The following is an 18,142-nucleotide window of genomic DNA, read 5'->3' on the forward strand; positions in this document are numbered from 1 at the left end:
TAAATATTGTTTAAAATATCGGTAAATATATACTTAATATAATTACAAATTAATTTTAATTAAAGTTAGAAAGGTTTACAGTTGTTGTAACAAAAAAGCGGTCTTACCTATAACTGTATCATTCCTGAGATCAGCGAATTTGTCTTCAATATTTCTAAACTCGGGTATGGTGCTGACGCACGTTACTTCCAGCCGTCCAGTTGCTACTAGCTGTAGTTCAGACACAGTGATGTATAGATCACGTCCGCGGTTTGGCCTTCGACTTCTATGACGGCTTACTCCAAGAACCATATTCACTTCGTCGTTTTCTAATACGGAATCTATCTGAAAATAGATTGCTAAGAATCAATAAGTGTTTAGAAATAATAAACGTGTTGTGTCTGTATAATGTATATGTCAGACACGATATACAAAAGAGATGGTTCATTCGTGTGATCACGTAAATGTTACTGTAACAGTTTGTTGAAAATCTATCTAGATACGTATATTCAACCGGTATACAACAGTGTGATGATTAAACCACAACAACGAAAGCTGTAGCCCAATTGTGGGACATTAACAGGGTACTTATTATAATGCAAACTTACTGAATAATGACTATCAACTTAAGCGTAACTTAGTTAAGTTAGACGTGAGACTTAAAATTTTGAGAACTTTGTTATGCACATAAGGGATAATTGACTCATTTTTAAAGAGATTGTCTACTCCCTGCTAACTTTAACTTCGTTCAATAGACCTCTCCAAGCATTATTGGAACCACAACAAGATGACTGATTAAAAATGATGATGAGGAAAAAGTATGAATACATATTTGTAGTATTATACCAACGTGATCCTCTAAAATAAGTTGAGTTAATTTTCATAATTACGGCGGTATCCATGACTTGTACTAGTATGCTTCAAAAAGCAATATTATAAATTTTAATCTAATTACGTATTTACAGTAATACAGCCCGTTATGGCTTTAGACATTATTTCACAACGTGTTTGAAGGTTGTTTAGGTCATTGAATATACATCTGGCAGAAGTACATCCCACACACCTGTTTGCTATCAAATATGTTTTCCTTTAACATGAACACAAAATAAATAATCTAATACCTATAATTATAGTTATATCATCGTTTTTATTTGAACCGCTGTATATTTTGTCAATGCAATTTGTACCATTATATTCAACGTGTTTCAGAGAAGTTTTTCGGCTAAACATTATATACAATTTAATTCAATGCGTAACGTAGCAAGAGTAGCGCGTGAATCTGCTAGTATAAAAATAAATTAAGCATTTAAAACCTTGTGATTGTAGTTGCCTTTGTTACCGGTTTAAACTCTCTATCTTTGATTAAGATCCATGTGTTCTATTCATTGAGCCATTTTCTCAATAAATATGATATCGAAAAGCCTTAACGTTACGTTCTTTCTACTGAAGACATGAGGCCACATATAATTGTAAAACAATATTACGAACGACTCCCGTAAAAGCGTTACCCTTAAATTCTACGAACGAATAAATTAATTATTAATTTAAATTTAAATTAACCTAAATGTTCAGTGTAAATTTATAATTGTAGTGTTATGAAATTTGGAATCGGATGTATACTTTAGCCTTTGGGAAGTGCTTCAAAGTTATTTCAAATTACAAATATCCTGAATGTGTATCTTCACATCCGAAAAGGCTTTAGCGCCTGTATTTATTTTCATAATATCAATTCGAATTTTTATTTTAAACAAATTCACAATTATTTCTCTTCGCGTAGGTTAAATAAAGTTAGTTAAGTTTAATAATAAGGCGCATTGCTGTATAAAATATGATTCATACTGGATAAATAAGAATTTAATTTATTTTAATTGACTTACTGAATTGTATTAAATTTAATTGGTGTAAAAGAGTAACAAGTGAGTTTCTTCTGGGTTGATACCTTACCTCGAGCCGATAATAACTTGAAATTTAATTTAATTGTGTAATAGAGATTCAAAGGTGCTCGTAAGAGCCTACTTGAATATCGTATACTTTGACTTTTGATTTTTATTTCTTGCTTCCTATCTTATTTTGCGGTAAAGCTATCTTTCATTCGTTACATCGTTATGTAATAATTTCCTCAGGTAATGTTTTTTTTGCACACAGTCATTTTACAAATTGTAAATATTAATGATATACAAATATTTATATAACAAGCTACATAATTCATAGGACCTCTAAAGAAGATACACGATGACTTGAAACTTTCATAAAAATACGTGTCGTACTTATATATAAAAATATGTATATAGTAAAATAGTACAGAAACAGTGTGTCACAGCCTGTTGATGTCCCGCTACTGGGTCGCTTCCTTTTTGGAGGTTCTTTGTGCTTATTCCATAAGGCTGCTGACGTGCAGGTTTCCTTACGATCTTTTCCTATATCGCCTTATTGTGATTTATTATAAACACAGATTAAGCACATGAAATTCAGTACATTATTATTATTTTATATCCTAGTATAGGTAATGTTATAAATCGCGGAAAAAATGTATTAGTTCTTTTTGTTTTCTGACAATAGACATTAAAAATATATAGCTTGCCATAAAATAATGTAACAAATGTTTCCAATAGAAGTTACATTCATGACCCTCGCCTCAGACATTAATTTATAATTACTTGGTGGGGGTGTTCCTTGATGTTGCAGCCGGGAGGTCTTGTTGCGACATGAGATATATGAGTAAGGGCCAGAATTGGGGGAGGGGAGCTACGATCAGACTCTTGGTCAAACGCCCTTTGAAGGCCTCTTCTTCCATTTCGCTCACTCATCGGTACACGAAACTTATGTGAATGTGCTGCCAGTTCATCCATCTGGAATTAAAAGTTACAAAAGTTCTTAACTTAGGATTAACTCCTCCTTGGTCGATTGGCTAGCACATTAGGCTGCAGATGTCGATCCTAGGTCAAAATCCCGGGACGAAACAGGAACATAATTATAAATACCAATTTATTCATTCAACAAATTGTCAGTAGCAGTCCCTAGATTTAAATATTCATTCTTAACATTTCCGTGCTTTTGAAAGTATGTCAAACCTTTGCCGATTCATTAGATTTTGAAATTTAAATAATTAATTTAAATGTAATATAAAAATCGAGACTTTGAAAAACTTGTAATAACACCAAATAGTAATATGATTATTGAAAACGTAAATACGCAAATTAATCGCGAGTTAAATTAAATTTCGCTCATAATAATGATAACATGTATTCATTTGTTAAATAAATTAAGATATATGAGCAATACAAACAGCCTAATGAACTGTTACAATGTTAATCCAACCACACATAACATTGGAAAGGATATGTAACCTTTTTCCCATTAATAAACCATGTGATGTGCGGGGCCGGGAGCGCAGGCGCGGTTGTGCAATTCGCTTTTAACGTTTCGCCAAAACTCAGGTACCGAGTCGGGAAGTCGATACGAGGATGATGTTTTTGGGGATCTGTAAACAAATTTAAAGCTATATAATTATATATTTTTGAACAAGGAATTTTTAAATTAAGAATGTAATAAAAAAAAGATACAGTCAGAGTTATCTCACTCTATAATATCAGTAAAGTAATGTTACTCATCCATGAAAGTTCAATTGACATGACATTGGTTAAAATTTAAATATTCGACGGTATTTATTATGGATTTTTTAAAATTGATGTATTGGTGGTAAAATTGGTATCGAAACTTTTAAAGTAAAATTAGAGGGTTGATATGAATATATGTCTAAGGTAAAACATATAATTACTAGTTTATTTTGCCGAACGATATAAGCTTAAAATATTTAATATTAACATAGATTTGATATAGTTATAGATATAATTTAATCTGTATAATGGAAAATAAATATCGATAATTTAAAATATTACTTTGCATAACAAGGAGATTGCATCATAAAACCAATATCCGAAATAGACAGACTAAAAAGAGTAAATAAATAAAAAAGGTTTAGCGACTTTCTTTTTCTCTCAAGTTAGCACCGATATAAGCTTTATTGAGATGTTGCACTAAACCTTGTTACGATTTGTCGAGCAATCCGAAAACTCGTAAGTCTTTATCAACCGATAGTATTTATTTTGAATGCTCATTGAATATAAAATAATCATATTACTTAAATCGCTTTTATTATTGTTAATCAGTTGCAGATTTGCATTTAATTTAATCTTATAATAGATAATTTTAATAAAGTACTTTTTTATTTGGGATATTTGGAAAAATAATTAAAGTATATTCCAAAGTATAAACCAATATTAATCAAAATGTTGGTGTAAATATGTTAAAATTCAAAAATAATTACAAGTTATATTATTATCATTAAAAGCTTCAAAATTGTCACCAAGGTTTTGGCGTCCATTAGAGCATTTCCTGAAACTATATTCTTTTCGTCTTCCGGTTGTGCTGCCCCAATTACGAAGCAGCGCTCTATAAAACTGTTTTACAATGTAGAGAAACTGTCGTTTAGAGAAAATTTAGCGCTCTTGTTGTCTTGTTTAAAAACGATACCATTATTTTCTTTCAATTATATTTAATATATTTTTAACCATGCTGTTATTAGAATTTATTGTTCTAATTAAACTCATAAGTTCTGTGAATTAAATATATTATCTAAAATTTAATATTAAATTTATATTTAACAGAGTATTGGTAGGCTTATATTAAATATTATCTATTTTACAATTATGTTATCTATTTTCTAATATAAAAATAAAATAAAAAAAATTATGTATGCATTATTATCCAGTCGAAATAACTGGTTACTCTTGCAAAAGCCGAAGGAAAACCTAATTCGCAGCCGTCGTAAGCTACAAATGAACTGACACCGATAACGACGTCTGTACCACGGATATTAACCGTAAGCGGCCCTCCTGAATCTCCTTGACATATTCCGACTCCTCCTGTTCCACTCGTACAAATATTAGAATCCAAAACAATGCTTCCAAAAATTGATCTACACTGCCTCAGAGATATAACTTCAAGGAAAATGTTTCTAACTTGAGTGTTCGTAGTTGGATTTGATAAATCTGAATATCTTCCGTATCCTGAAGCTTGTAACCACATACCAGTGAAATCGAAATTTTCAAATGACTTGGCTGGTATGGCAATGGGTTGAATTGTGCTGCCGAAAGACACCCTAACTGGTAGATACAGCATTGCAATGTCATTAGCTAAAGTTTGAGGTTGATAGTCAGGGTGTATAGCTATTGTAGATGATTGTATTCTAGTTCCACCGAAATATAAATACGGTGAGCCCAGTACAGCAGTCATTCTCCATGCTTGAAATCTACCGTCACTCCAGCAATGTGCTGCTGTTAAAATTCTTGTATTCGTCAGAATAGATCCGCCGCAAGCCGATGGGTTATTTAATCCGATAACATCTATGAGTAAACCGGCTAAGTAAGGATGTGAGTTCACCGGCGCTACGGTTCCACCCACGATGAAAGGTATTAAGTGACGTGCATTTTCAGCTTCCCTAATTCTCTGAGCTTCTTTTATTCCAACTTTCAGATGCCACCCCAAAAGTCCTTCATTTTGGCACCAAACAGAACTAACAAGTAATAAAGTCACAAGTAAAATAGACATCGTGTATTATTTATGATTCTATTAATGATTTTCTTTAATATATAGCTTTGGTCTTTTGGTTATCTAAAGCTGTCTGTATAAATGATAATATGTTATCTTAAAATAATATTTTAATCCAAGCAATAAAAAAACAATATATATTTTTTTTATTTTTTTTTTTTTTAAATCAACGTTTTAGTGTTATTTAGGCTTTAGGTATATAGATAGGCTTTTGATTTATTTGTTGCAACTATATTATTATTGTTTGTCCATATGATGTATGTGGTAGAATATAAATATGTGTGAAATAGGTACAAGATTGATGACATTTGTATGAATTCGGTCACATAGCGATATTTCAGCATTGGTCTGGTTGAACTTGGGAATGGGTAGTCATTTCGTTCTAATTGCAATAGGTGATGATTCGAAAATAGAACTTAGGTTGCCTTCAGACCAGGTAGAGAGGAGAGAAGAACCAGTTGGATTTAAGGTTAACGAGACCGGTCGTAATATGGCCAATTAAGGATGCCTAAGTTCATATTCTATATATTATAGGGGTCTTTAGTATTTTTTTGACTAATAATATATAATGCAAACTAGGTCAGATAAATAAAACAATGAAATTAAAAAAATATATATATACGTAATTTCTGATAAAACATATAATAAATCCAATCAACAATAAAATACTTGGAGTCTAAGCATAAAGATTAGAACATGTATTAACCTAAATATTGGAAGATAGTATAGTTATATAAAATTTAAACGAATGTTATGTTTTTTGTTAGCGTATTGATATTATTATAATCATTGAAATGTATTGAACACAATTTCTTCAGCCAATATTTAAGTGTAAATATGTGGTACGTGACGTAGATGTATCTTTTTACGTCTCTAAATTGTTTTATTGGAAACAAACATTTATTGTTATACTTTGTAAGCGCTGTATAGTTCTTGCATTCTTGAATAGAACCAACCCATTTCAACTATTAGATGTTTAAAAAGTTAGTAGTTATATATGATTTGATAGCTTTAGACATATTAACCCCATTCTAAGGAAGAATGGGTTTAATATGTCTAAATGATGAAAAGTGCTAAATAAAACCTGTTAGGTGTCATAAGATCTGACAAAGGGAATATTTGTCAAATATATCCTAAGAGTAAGAGCCTTATGTGTAATAACAGATGACAATCAGTTAATACACAGAAGGGTTGACTTGAGGTGGGCTTCCTATGTGTGATCTTATCAGGTTCGCTTGATCGCTCTGTAAATGAAAGAAGGAGTAGACATATCAGCTGCCTATGCAAAAAGAACTCTCTCGAGAATAGTCCTATTCTGATAACTCGTCCTGTGGCTGATGCTTACTGTTTCCCAATTTAACGAGGAATGAGCGAAGAAAGCACTGGCTGGCTGTAATAGTCTGTTAAATATTTTCTATGTCGATTACGCACTGTTAAAATCGAAATATTCTTTATTCAAATAGGCATTTACAAACACTTTTATATTGACATTTTATAGGATTGCTACCACCTGTTTGGGGGTGTAGATTCAATCGAGAAGAACCGACATTATTCATTGATGATGATTTATTTCATTTATAACAAACGCAAGAACTAGTTAATAACAAAGTTCCGTATTTTTTTCGCATTATGCGAATGATCGTGGTAAAATACTTTCAAAATGTTACAATAGTTTTTCTTTTGACCATGTGTTTATTTTTTATCGTTGGCTAGGTTTATTATACCTGTTATTATCATAAATTATAATTTATAATAATGTTGCCCGTTAGAAACTTCCTTGCTGGTATCAATTTGAAATAGTTTTTGGTTTATTAGCGTTAAATGCCTTAATGTAAAAATATACTAGTATATATTCCTTATTTATTTTAATATGACGATGTTGCCATACTTATGAGTTTTTTGATTTAAGGTATTTCATACTTTAATGCATTTAATCCTTTCAGACAATGATTGGACTTGGAATTTTATTGGAAAATCCGAGTATATTGACTCTTTAAGTATATATGACTTCATAAACAAAAATTCGATCGAAATTACCCGAAGATTAAAGTCTTAACTGAATTATAAGCTAATTGATTATATCACTATGACATTAATGATCATTATCTTCAATTTTTAAAGATAAAATGATTAGTTGACAACACATAGCTTAAACTGTAAGGCTTGGACTTGTAATTTGTATACTTGGATACCTCCGTATTACACTGTTGAGACAGAAAGAAAAATATAATTGATTTCGATTAGAAGCGGCACTGCAAACCAACTTCAACTTCATCCATTATGATATTATTTATTTAAGACAAATGAATACAGTCATTGGGATGTCTGTATGATATCAGACAAATGGTACTAAAATAAACTAGTTTTTTCAACTTTTCCGCAAGGGCAACTTAAATGGTAAGTGCCAAAATTATAAATCTGTGAAGATTAAAATAGTGAATGTAATCAAATCAATCGCTTGGTAAAATATCTCACGCGTCAAGTTTGTATTTCGTAATGAAGCTGGAATTGATAATCAATTCGAAATAATACACAATACGTATTGATATACGTAAAAGATCGTTACGTTATTTGAAATACTAGTTTTTATCCTTGTTCAAGTATTATAACATGTTCGCAATTATAAAATCATATCAAAATGTCGGCGAAACATAGAAAGCGGATGCATCGGTGTGATAAATAACGCCGAGAATAAAATAGATTTAAATGTCCTCGACCTTTGCTGACTATAATGCCATATATACATATGTATTTACATACTTGATGTAAAATATATTGTACGTAAATTGATATTCGAAAAAAGGAATTTGGAAAACAAGCATATAGAACTCTATCGAGGGATACAAAGATACGATTTGTATTCGGTTTGTATTAAGAAAAATTGCAGGAGTTTACTTTATATTTTAATTGTGCTCACTAAAACACCTTAACATTTACAACAAAAGGTAGCCCTAATGGCTTCCGGATCTCAATTTGACTTTGTCACTAAAATTATATTGAAGGAATAAATTATTCAGACTTTGTCTTTTGCTCTATAATTGAAATGAAATTTTGTAGAATGTCAACGTAAATATTAAAACCGTTATGGTACAAATTATTACAAAGGCTTATATTTGAAATTAAAGTATTTTAAAAAACGGTACCAACGTAGCCCAATTTATTTTAGAGGGCATTTATTTTTTCAAAAAGGATGAATATTAAGTGTTTGAATTTTTTTATGGGTATTTTATGATTTTTTCTTTGTTGATACATGTAACTCAGTTTTCCACTCTTAATCCATAAAATAAAAGGGTAAAATGTAAACTGATTAGTTCGGTAATGGAATGGAATACTAAACTTGTTTAATTAAACAGACGTTGTTTCATTCGAGCAGCCCTTATAGAATAAAATTAAATATATAATAGTTTGTACTTATACTATGATTACATCAGTGTTTCACTAGAATTACAATATACGAGTTAATTTAAGAACCTTTATTTGAAGTCGGCTTACCTATACTGTAGGTTCAATGTATATATTGTCACTGTAAGAAATTCCACAATCATACTTTTCTCAATTCCTTTTACTTTAGTACTTGGATTAATATATAGGTATTTATAATTCGCCTCCTCCTTAGCTGTGAAGATATACATCGACCTTTGGAGAAGAGGGCATTTGCCCAACAGTGAAACATATTATACAGAGTACTAATTGATTTTATTTTTCGCCGTCAATGCGCTAACATGAGGATTTGAATGTTTTCTGTCCTTGGTGTTTGTAACAAGATCGCTCAACCATAAAACTGTCCGGTCACATGTATTATCACCCTTTCATAACTTAAATAAGGGATGATAGAGTGATGATGAGAAAAATTAAGTCAATCAATTCTAGGAACTCGTTTTATCTAGTTTTTAAAGATTTAACTCCTTAAAAACAAGAAAGTATTAGCTTGGATAATCTTCCTATTCTTTAATACTAATGGTTCCTCGAGAAAAGATATTTTTCTTGTAGAATTTTCTTGTTTAACTCAGTCGCTCTACAAAATGTTTCATTGGTAGTGATTAATCATTTGATTAAAGGGAGTTGAAAGAGAACAATATGCTTCCAAGTTCAATGAATGAAAGAATGATGGATCGATTTATTTTGTTACCGAGCATTTAAATTTTAATTCATAGTATAATAGAGTGGAGTATCAAAATTTGTGTATTGTATCTTCCAATGGAAGAAGTAGAACAGTAAACGAAACTTAGATTACGTTTTTCAACAGACAGTTCTTAGTTAATATATTTCTATTTATAAGACCATACTATTCCACTTAACTATTTATATCCTCCTTAATTTTAGTTCCAATATTTCGATACCAACTTCGCTGGAATTTAAAATACAACATATAAGTTATTTAGATCTTGAAAAATCATGTCATGTTACTTTCTAAGCTCAATGTTATTTGTTAATCTTCATTCTCCTGATATTGCATCGGCTTTTGAAATCAATACAGGTATTTTCTATGTGTAATTTATAAAAAATATTAAAATAGTAAATTATATATCTATTTCGTTGAGTCACTTTTTCGCATTTGTTTGGTATCAATAAGAACGTGATCCTATCGCGGGATCAGGAACGAATTCTCAATAGAAAGGATCCCACAATATTTGTTGTTCGACCCAAGGTTTGTAAATGAGCCCGGGCGAAGAAATAAACCATTGCAACGTTTTCTTTATGGGAGAAAATAATTCGAGCGGATTCGATTCGCCGAAATATCCCCTTTCACCTGATACCCATTTAAATTTTAATTAAAATATATACGTCTTCAATATTCTTTTACAAGCATAAATTAAACAGCGTCTACTAAACGGGTTGTCTAAATATTCATTTTGCTTGTTTAATCAATTATTTGTAACTTATATTCAAATTTGTTATTATTTTTTAATAAAATGTATGTCAGTCCGTCCGTCGTTTAAAGATACCCTTTGATTTGGTTTGAGTTTGTGAAATACCAATTGTGAAAAGTACAAATTGAATCCTGCGAACTGCTTTACGGGTTTACTTAATTATTATTATATAAGGTAAATCTTATTGTGTTACAGTCCATGGGATATAACTGTCTCATGCAAGTATAAACGACATACATACAAGATGTATTTACAAATCATAAATCCATAGGCATCGACGGTGTAAACAGTGTTTTATATTTTTACATTAGATTAGATTGGCATGCTTGTCTTTTAAAATTAATCAAAATAAGGAAATAAAAATTGTGTTTGAAATAAAATATGGTATATTGACTTCATTTACAACTTATATAATCTATTTGATCTCAAGAAATAAAAAGATTCCATGCGATGATAAAAAAGAAAAACTCAAATTCAATTCGAATGACGTCGCGAGCATATCTCGTTTATCAATAAGCCGTTCGGTATAAATGTATACCGATGTCGTTCCCATGTTTATTCGGGATAAAATTCGCCAAAATTGCGCCATTCACCGAACGAATTCAAAACTAATGAACGTAGCTACATTTTCTGATTCGAAATAGCTACATTCCATTCTGATATCTGTCAAGTAAGGTTTTCGGCCTTTGTATTTTATTATCAAAGCTATAGAGTTACGTTTTGGAAGATATATGTTATCCAGCAGTATTAACAGTTGGAGTCGATTTGTTTGTCATGCAAGGCAAGATTAGCCCTAATCATAAATGCAAATTGGATGTAATGATTTTGTTTTGATATTAATGCGAATATTTCCCACTTAAATGATTGAAATGAATATACCTCATAAATGGTAATAATTTGGTTTGTCATACAAGAGAAATTGATTGTATGTTAACAGAGGACATAAATTATATTTTATTTACCGAAATATAATATAAGTTATGAATAATTACGCATTTATGTGTTGCAATACATATTCCGCCGTTCACGAATAATTTTATAATGGTAAGTGAATGATGCCGACGATGATTATGATGATGATATAATTTTGTGTCACGTGATTAAAGCATCAATTAAAAAAAAATACGAAATCTACTCGAATTCTGTTAATATTTAAAACATTTAAAAATTCAGGATTTTCTCGAAGCAAAAAATTTAAATCTATTTAGTTAAAATATGATAGACGTAGTGAGGTCGCCGTGGATAGTGGCAGGCGGCCAAACTTAGATTCGGTGCATTTAAATATTATGACGATTGAGAAAAATACTGATTTAACATTCACACACATGGTAAAATTCGGTTTGAAAAAATACATAATTTATAACCCAACTCACAACAGATTTGTATAAAAAAAAATCATATCGTAAATTGTTTTTATCCACACTGGAAAAACTTCGGTTCAGTCACGAGAATATTTTGCCATAAACAGAATTTTTAAAATGTTGTTTTAGTTTTTCTTTAAAATCTGGCATCGGTTGAGTTTTTAGCTTAGGGAATAGTTGTTCCCTAAGCTAAAAACTTTTTTTGCTTTTAGTTACAAATATTTGAGACAGACGAAGATGTGAAGTCTCTTGCGGGTCTAGGCGAGTCTCACATCGATTGAGAAACTCGAAGAAAACATCAAAATATCTAGAAACAATATATTTAAAGACTTTTGATGCTTTTGTCTAGGATCACTATGCTGCAATTTTTCAAACCTCTATTCCAAGTATGTCAGAAAGGCTTTAACGTCGAACGACCATGCGAATAAAGGTTCAGCGGGGCTATGACGAAAAGTCAATTTTATTTTGTGTCTCTAGGACAACATTTTGATCTTATTTAATTTTTTCCTTTTTAGTTACGATCAGATATATGTACTTTATACATTTTATAATTGTTAATTATAGGTAAGACAATTTTACTTTGTATGTACGATTCCATATTAATTTTTAGACAAGTTCTTACAATTGTAATTTTTAAAAATAATATTATACCGTGTTGGTTTGGCTTTCCAAAACATTTAATTACTGTTAGTTTTATGTATGAATTTGTGCAAATGTATATCAACGTCACAATTAATAAAGAAATATTTAAATTTTACAAAGATATATTTAAATGTTATCTGAATGTTATCAATGTGTATTAGAAAAATACTCTAAGCTTTATATGTAAGACTCTTAGCTTGTACTTTATTATAGTATTGAAAGTAGTTGTGAAAAAAAAAACGTTTTTATCAATAATGTCAAGTTTTATTCGGTCGTAAATTTTACTGGTATTGTTATATTATGTACATGATGTAGAACAAAGTTTTCGTTAAATGGATTAGAATTATATAAAGGCTATATGCAAATACATACGGAAAACTGTGAGTTGTTTCTCGGTCGATGCCTTTGTGTAGATAGGCGTGTCAAGCGACACTTCGCAAGAGTAGCTCCCGCTAGCAGCGAAGTCCAAATTTTGAAGGATTATGGAGTTTTCGGTGGCTAGCGCAATCTGCAAACAACATTGTTTAATAAAATTATTGTGAATAAACTGAATTTAATAATTGTAAAGATCATTCAGTTTTTGTTAGATTATGTTTTATTACAAATATTTTTTGTATTTTTAAAGCAAAATATTTTTTAACTCGGGACACACATCCAATTTTATCAATATTTTCTTGAATAACCAGAAATATTTAAATGATTTTGTAGTTTTCAATTTAAAAATGAACGGAAATTGGAAATTTTGTAGAATATCCAATTAGCTTCAATAGTCTGGGGTTTCTCACTCCCTAGTTTGACCTGAAAGGGGTTGACCTATTACGCCCTTTTAAGGTAAATGAGTTAGAGGCATGCAATATAGTGTGAGACATACCGAATTTAATTTAATTCTATTGGAGATCGAGGATGATCTTTATTATTAAAAAGGATGTTGTTATATCACATTGAACTGGCACAGAAATGGGTGTTTTCACTCAGAATGTTTTAAGCTATGCACGCTATTGAAACTTACTAGTTTGTGTGTTTTGAAGTATTTTTTTATTATTAATCAAAGAAATTAACGTTCATATTATATCACTGGTATTCGCCCAGTGGTTAGTGGCAGTCATTCAAGCACAAGAAAAATATAATATATATATATGCATGTCATCAATCAACTATGTTGTCTTTGCATACTTCTTTATAGATTTATTTGTATTGTAGTGTATTGTTGTGAATTTATATTTTGTATAATAATAAGGCAATTCATAAGGCAGATCCCACTAAAGAATCCTTTACGAGTTCACTAAGATTTAGTTAAACGTTTGAGTTTTCTAAGTTAAAATAGCTTATATAATGCATAAGCACCGGCTATACGCATTAATCAGCTGGTCATCTTAACCAACTTTGAGACCCTCGGATGACTTGCCAACAAACATCGTCAAGAAGGAAAACCGCCCTTGTGACGTATGTTTTAAGCTTTAAATTAATAAAACGACATATTACAATATAAACGCTGATCGTTTAAGTTTCGCTGAATTTAAACTTGAGTAATATATTATAGGAGTCGCTATGACATAGATACAACATGGATATATGTAAATGTTAACGAAATATTTTGTATATTTGTTTTAAGAATATCACAATTAGTGAAAAGTAACATTGTATATGTCTAAATCTCATTGTCTTTGTTTTTTTTAAAGGGTATTTTTTATTCGCATGTACCCTCTCAGAGAATAGTAGCGCTTTAGGATGCATTCATCTATTGCCGGTGAGTGGTGCTACGCAGAATGTAATTAGCGACCGGTACGTTGAATAGTAAATGAAACAAATTATTCACCAATCAGGTCGGTTTTAAATTGAACATTAATAATTTAATAACTATTTCTGGCCAATTAGTGATTGCTGTTATTATAATCATAACAGTAAATTGCTTTGAAGTAATGCTATAGTTTTTTCATTTACTGGAACTTTCGTGATTATATTTTGTTGTCTTATCTCGAATAATATTGTTTTATTATTCTCAGTATTGTTCGTAGTTAAAGTTAATTCGAAACTGCTGCAACGATAATATTGTCGTTTTCGTAGAATAGCTTTCATTGAGCATTTCATTACGAGCAACTATAAAGCACCAGTAGAGTAGGAATGAACTCGAAACTCACTGCAGAATGCGATAGTGGAAAAAAATATATGCTACTTACTTTAGTCTTTGCAATGATACTCGTATCACTGTTAGTCGGTTTATACATTTAAGTGAGATTTCAAGTGAGTTAGATTCAAAATATTAGTTCTAACTTTTGTTCATAGGCTTAGGTCAAGCCCGTCTGTGTTAGTACTCCTCACACATCAGTAATTCCATTGACAAGAAGAGAAACTAAATATTGTGTTTGTTTTGTTTGGATTTGAAGGCTTGTTAGCCAGGTTAACTACCGGCATCAGAGATCTAATATCATGTTAGTTGCCAATGTTTATGTCCCATTGAGAGCCGAGATGGCCCAGTGACTAGAACGCGTGCATCTTAATCGATGATTTCGGGTTCAAATCCAAGCAGGCACCACTGAATTTTCATGTGCTTAATTTGTGTTTATAATTCATCTCGTGCTCGGTGGTGAAGGAAAACATCGTGAGGAAACCTGCATGTGTCTAATTTCAACAAAATTCTGCCACATGTGTATTCCACCAATCCGCATTGGAGCAGCGTGGTGGAATATGCTCCAAAGCTTCTCCTCAAGGGAGAGGAGGCCTTAGCCCAGCAGTGGGAAATTTACAGGCTGCTAATGTATGTCCCATTGATGACGTGGTTAATATCCCTTAAAGCAATATTGATGGTCAATATCGATGGTGACTGCCTACATTTAAAAAAAAAATAGTTAAAAGTGTCATTGTTTTTAACCAAAAGTCTTTTTGATTACAACTGAAATTGGTAAAGATGAAACCAATTAGTAACATTTAAAATTAATTGTGAGGCTTAGATAAATACTAAACCAATATTCTTTTAATCAATTTATGGTTAAATAATCAAAATGTGATACGTATACGATTAAACATGCAACATTAAACTTGAATATACAAGATACTGCGGCCGAAGTTCGAAGAAATATGAGACATAGGTGTCTAGTTTAAAGTGTGGTTGCCCTACTCACAACACTGACCCGGAAAATTTAACTCCGCCCAGATCATTACTTTTAACGTAACTTTTAAGGTGCGCTTTACATTTTCGAAGTCGATGTTATGAAATTTTCGAAGAACTAAAATAAAAGTAACAGATTTAGAACACACGGTAAATAAACTATCACTGTAATTTACGGCCCAAAAATTCGTCGACAAAGAGAATGTTTTCGACTAATTTGTTTTAAAAAGTTTCAATCACATACGCTATTTCTTTTTTTTCATTTAAATTAAATTGTAGCCTTTGGGCTTTGATAAACATGAGGTACCATTTGTACTAATTTTCAACTGTTTTTTTATATATCTTATATGATTATGACGTATCCGGATTGTGCATCCTATTACAAAGTTCTGTGCCAAATAACACCAGTCCTTGCTTCTTAAATTACACACTGTATTGAATCCAATCAGGTGAATCATTCAAGGTTATCAAATATCAAACAAGCCATTCGGCTACGTAAGCCATTCTTTTGATGTTTGAATTCAATAAAATTCTGTAGCATAGCATTTCGGTTAAACTCTTAGAGCGCTTTGAGATGAAGCAAAATGTTTTTGAAATATCTATGGTTGGCTGTCAAGTTGGTGTGCTACGTGGTAGAATTACTGTCTCAAGAACATATTTTCGGTATTTAGGTATTCAAAAATATATTTTCAGTTGTTTTCAATAAGGAACGATTGCTAGCTTCATGAGATTTTTTTAAAAAAATATTTTTTTAATTTTTAGTACTGGGATGTGCTGCTTAAGCAATGTAAAATTTTTAAGCAAATGAGCTATTTTTAGCTCATATGATGTCAAATTCTTCATTCTTAACATTATTTTGCAGGGTTGATCGATTATACTTAGGTAACTCTCGACACAGTTTTCTTAGCTTGTTCGGTTGGTTACGGTATAGCATTTGTTTTATAATAATGTTTCAAAAGATAGCTAATAATCTGTTACAATCCTAATGAGCGGTCTCGAATCTGGCCAAGCTCATTAAATTTTAAATGTTTTAGAGTTTAATTGACGACTAACGGAGAGTACGCTAATTAGCCCACATCGCTTTTTAAATCATACGAATGTATAATTTAAAACTTATTCAATCTACAAAAATATATTTTCTTTATTATTCTCTGTAATTAAAATACTCGTAAAAAATTACTCCTTTATAGAAACTCTTAAATTATTTATTTTTGGCTTCTTTTTATGAAAAATAAAATACAATTATCTAATATATTTTTTTAGTGTTATCTTTATAAAATGTAATAAAATTGAGTTATATTTTTAGTGTAGTTATCGAATGATTTTTAGGAAGCGATAACATTTTAGCAGCTTTTGTTTTTGTTTGTTGTTTTTTCAACGTGTGTTTAAACATAAACTTAAATAAACACAATTAATTGAGCTCAATCAATAAAACCCATTATTATTGAAAACTTATCATTTTTCTATTCGATGGAAGTTTATAACATAAAAAACTGAAGTAAAAATCAAATTTGCGTGCGTAGCAAAAAAAATATTCGTTTATTTATATTTATAATATTATTTTTGGATTCGTAATTTATAGACGGGACTTTTTTTTTATTTATCTATTAAAATTTTTAGCTATTATACGAAAGTATGAATATCACAATTTTGACCATTTACCTGAACGCTATCTCAATAGAATTAACCTTGGCATATACTTTTACGACCTTCGGCTCTCGTGAACACGTTTTTAAGAAATACAGACCAGACAATAATAAAAATATATAATGTTAAATTAATAATCGCATAAGAAAATAAAACGGAAGGCGTGTATTGACATATAATACATTTGATCGCATAGTAAGCCTATTGGCGGATAGATCGCAAAGTTATTAGTAGTAGTTATAAAACTAATTTTACGCATGAAAATTTTAGTCAATCTCGTTCCGATATGGCGTTTAATTTAAAAAATATTTCGCCTCATTTTTAATAAAATTTGAAAAAAAGAATAGCATTTAATTAAAAAACATAATTAACAAGGGTTATAAAAATACGTATATTTACGATGACAGTTTACTATCTTGTAAAATCATATTTATAGAAGATGGAACGGGGAAAGCGCGGCGACTCCTTCAGATAGGGCCCTTGTTTATGGTTGACGCGCTTATAATGACGGTTTTAGAGGTGGCGAAATGAAATTATTATTATGAAAGTGGATGATATTTTTCCCGTAAGAAACCTCGGTATTATACTTTTATATATACTTACGTGTTTATGTTGTTTTTGTAATAAAGGTAATGGTAAGCTTAAAAATAAAATAAGAATGCTTGGAATACATGTCATAGTAAAGGATTTCGCAGGTAGGTCATGTTTTTATTTTGATATAGCTAAAGTAAAAGTAGCCGCCTGTGAATACTGGGCTAAGGTCTTGTCTTGATGACGAGGTTTGCAGCTAAATTTTCTTCTTATTTTTATGTTAACAAATGTTTGGTAGAAAATTTAATTCATTTGTAAGATTTATCTCAAACATACTATTGGTAAAGTTAAGCTCATTATTATTGCGTTGGTGTTGCAATATTAAAAAAAGTATA

At 30.6% G+C, this 18,142-nt stretch overlaps 1 protein-coding gene across 1 annotated transcript in view; it reads right to left on the reverse strand.

Moving 5' to 3' along the window:
* LOC125066431 overlaps positions 1-18,142 on the reverse strand; it is an 87,985-nt gene that overhangs the window by 337 nt on the left and 69,506 nt on the right. Inside the window, exons 3-6 of the mRNA XM_047674501.1 lie at positions 12,836-12,971; positions 3,327-3,460; positions 2,637-2,828; positions 108-324 (exon numbers count right to left, since the gene is read on the reverse strand). Coding sequence (XP_047530457.1) covers positions 108-324; positions 2,637-2,828; positions 3,327-3,460; positions 12,836-12,971 — 679 coding nt within the window. The remainder of the gene's footprint in view (positions 1-107; positions 325-2,636; positions 2,829-3,326; positions 3,461-12,835; positions 12,972-18,142) is intronic.

The sequence above is a fragment of the Vanessa atalanta genome, chromosome 9 (genome assembly GCF_905147765.1).
Source record: "Vanessa atalanta chromosome 9, ilVanAtal1.2, whole genome shotgun sequence".
Lineage (NCBI taxonomy): Eukaryota > Metazoa > Arthropoda > Insecta > Lepidoptera > Nymphalidae > Vanessa > Vanessa atalanta.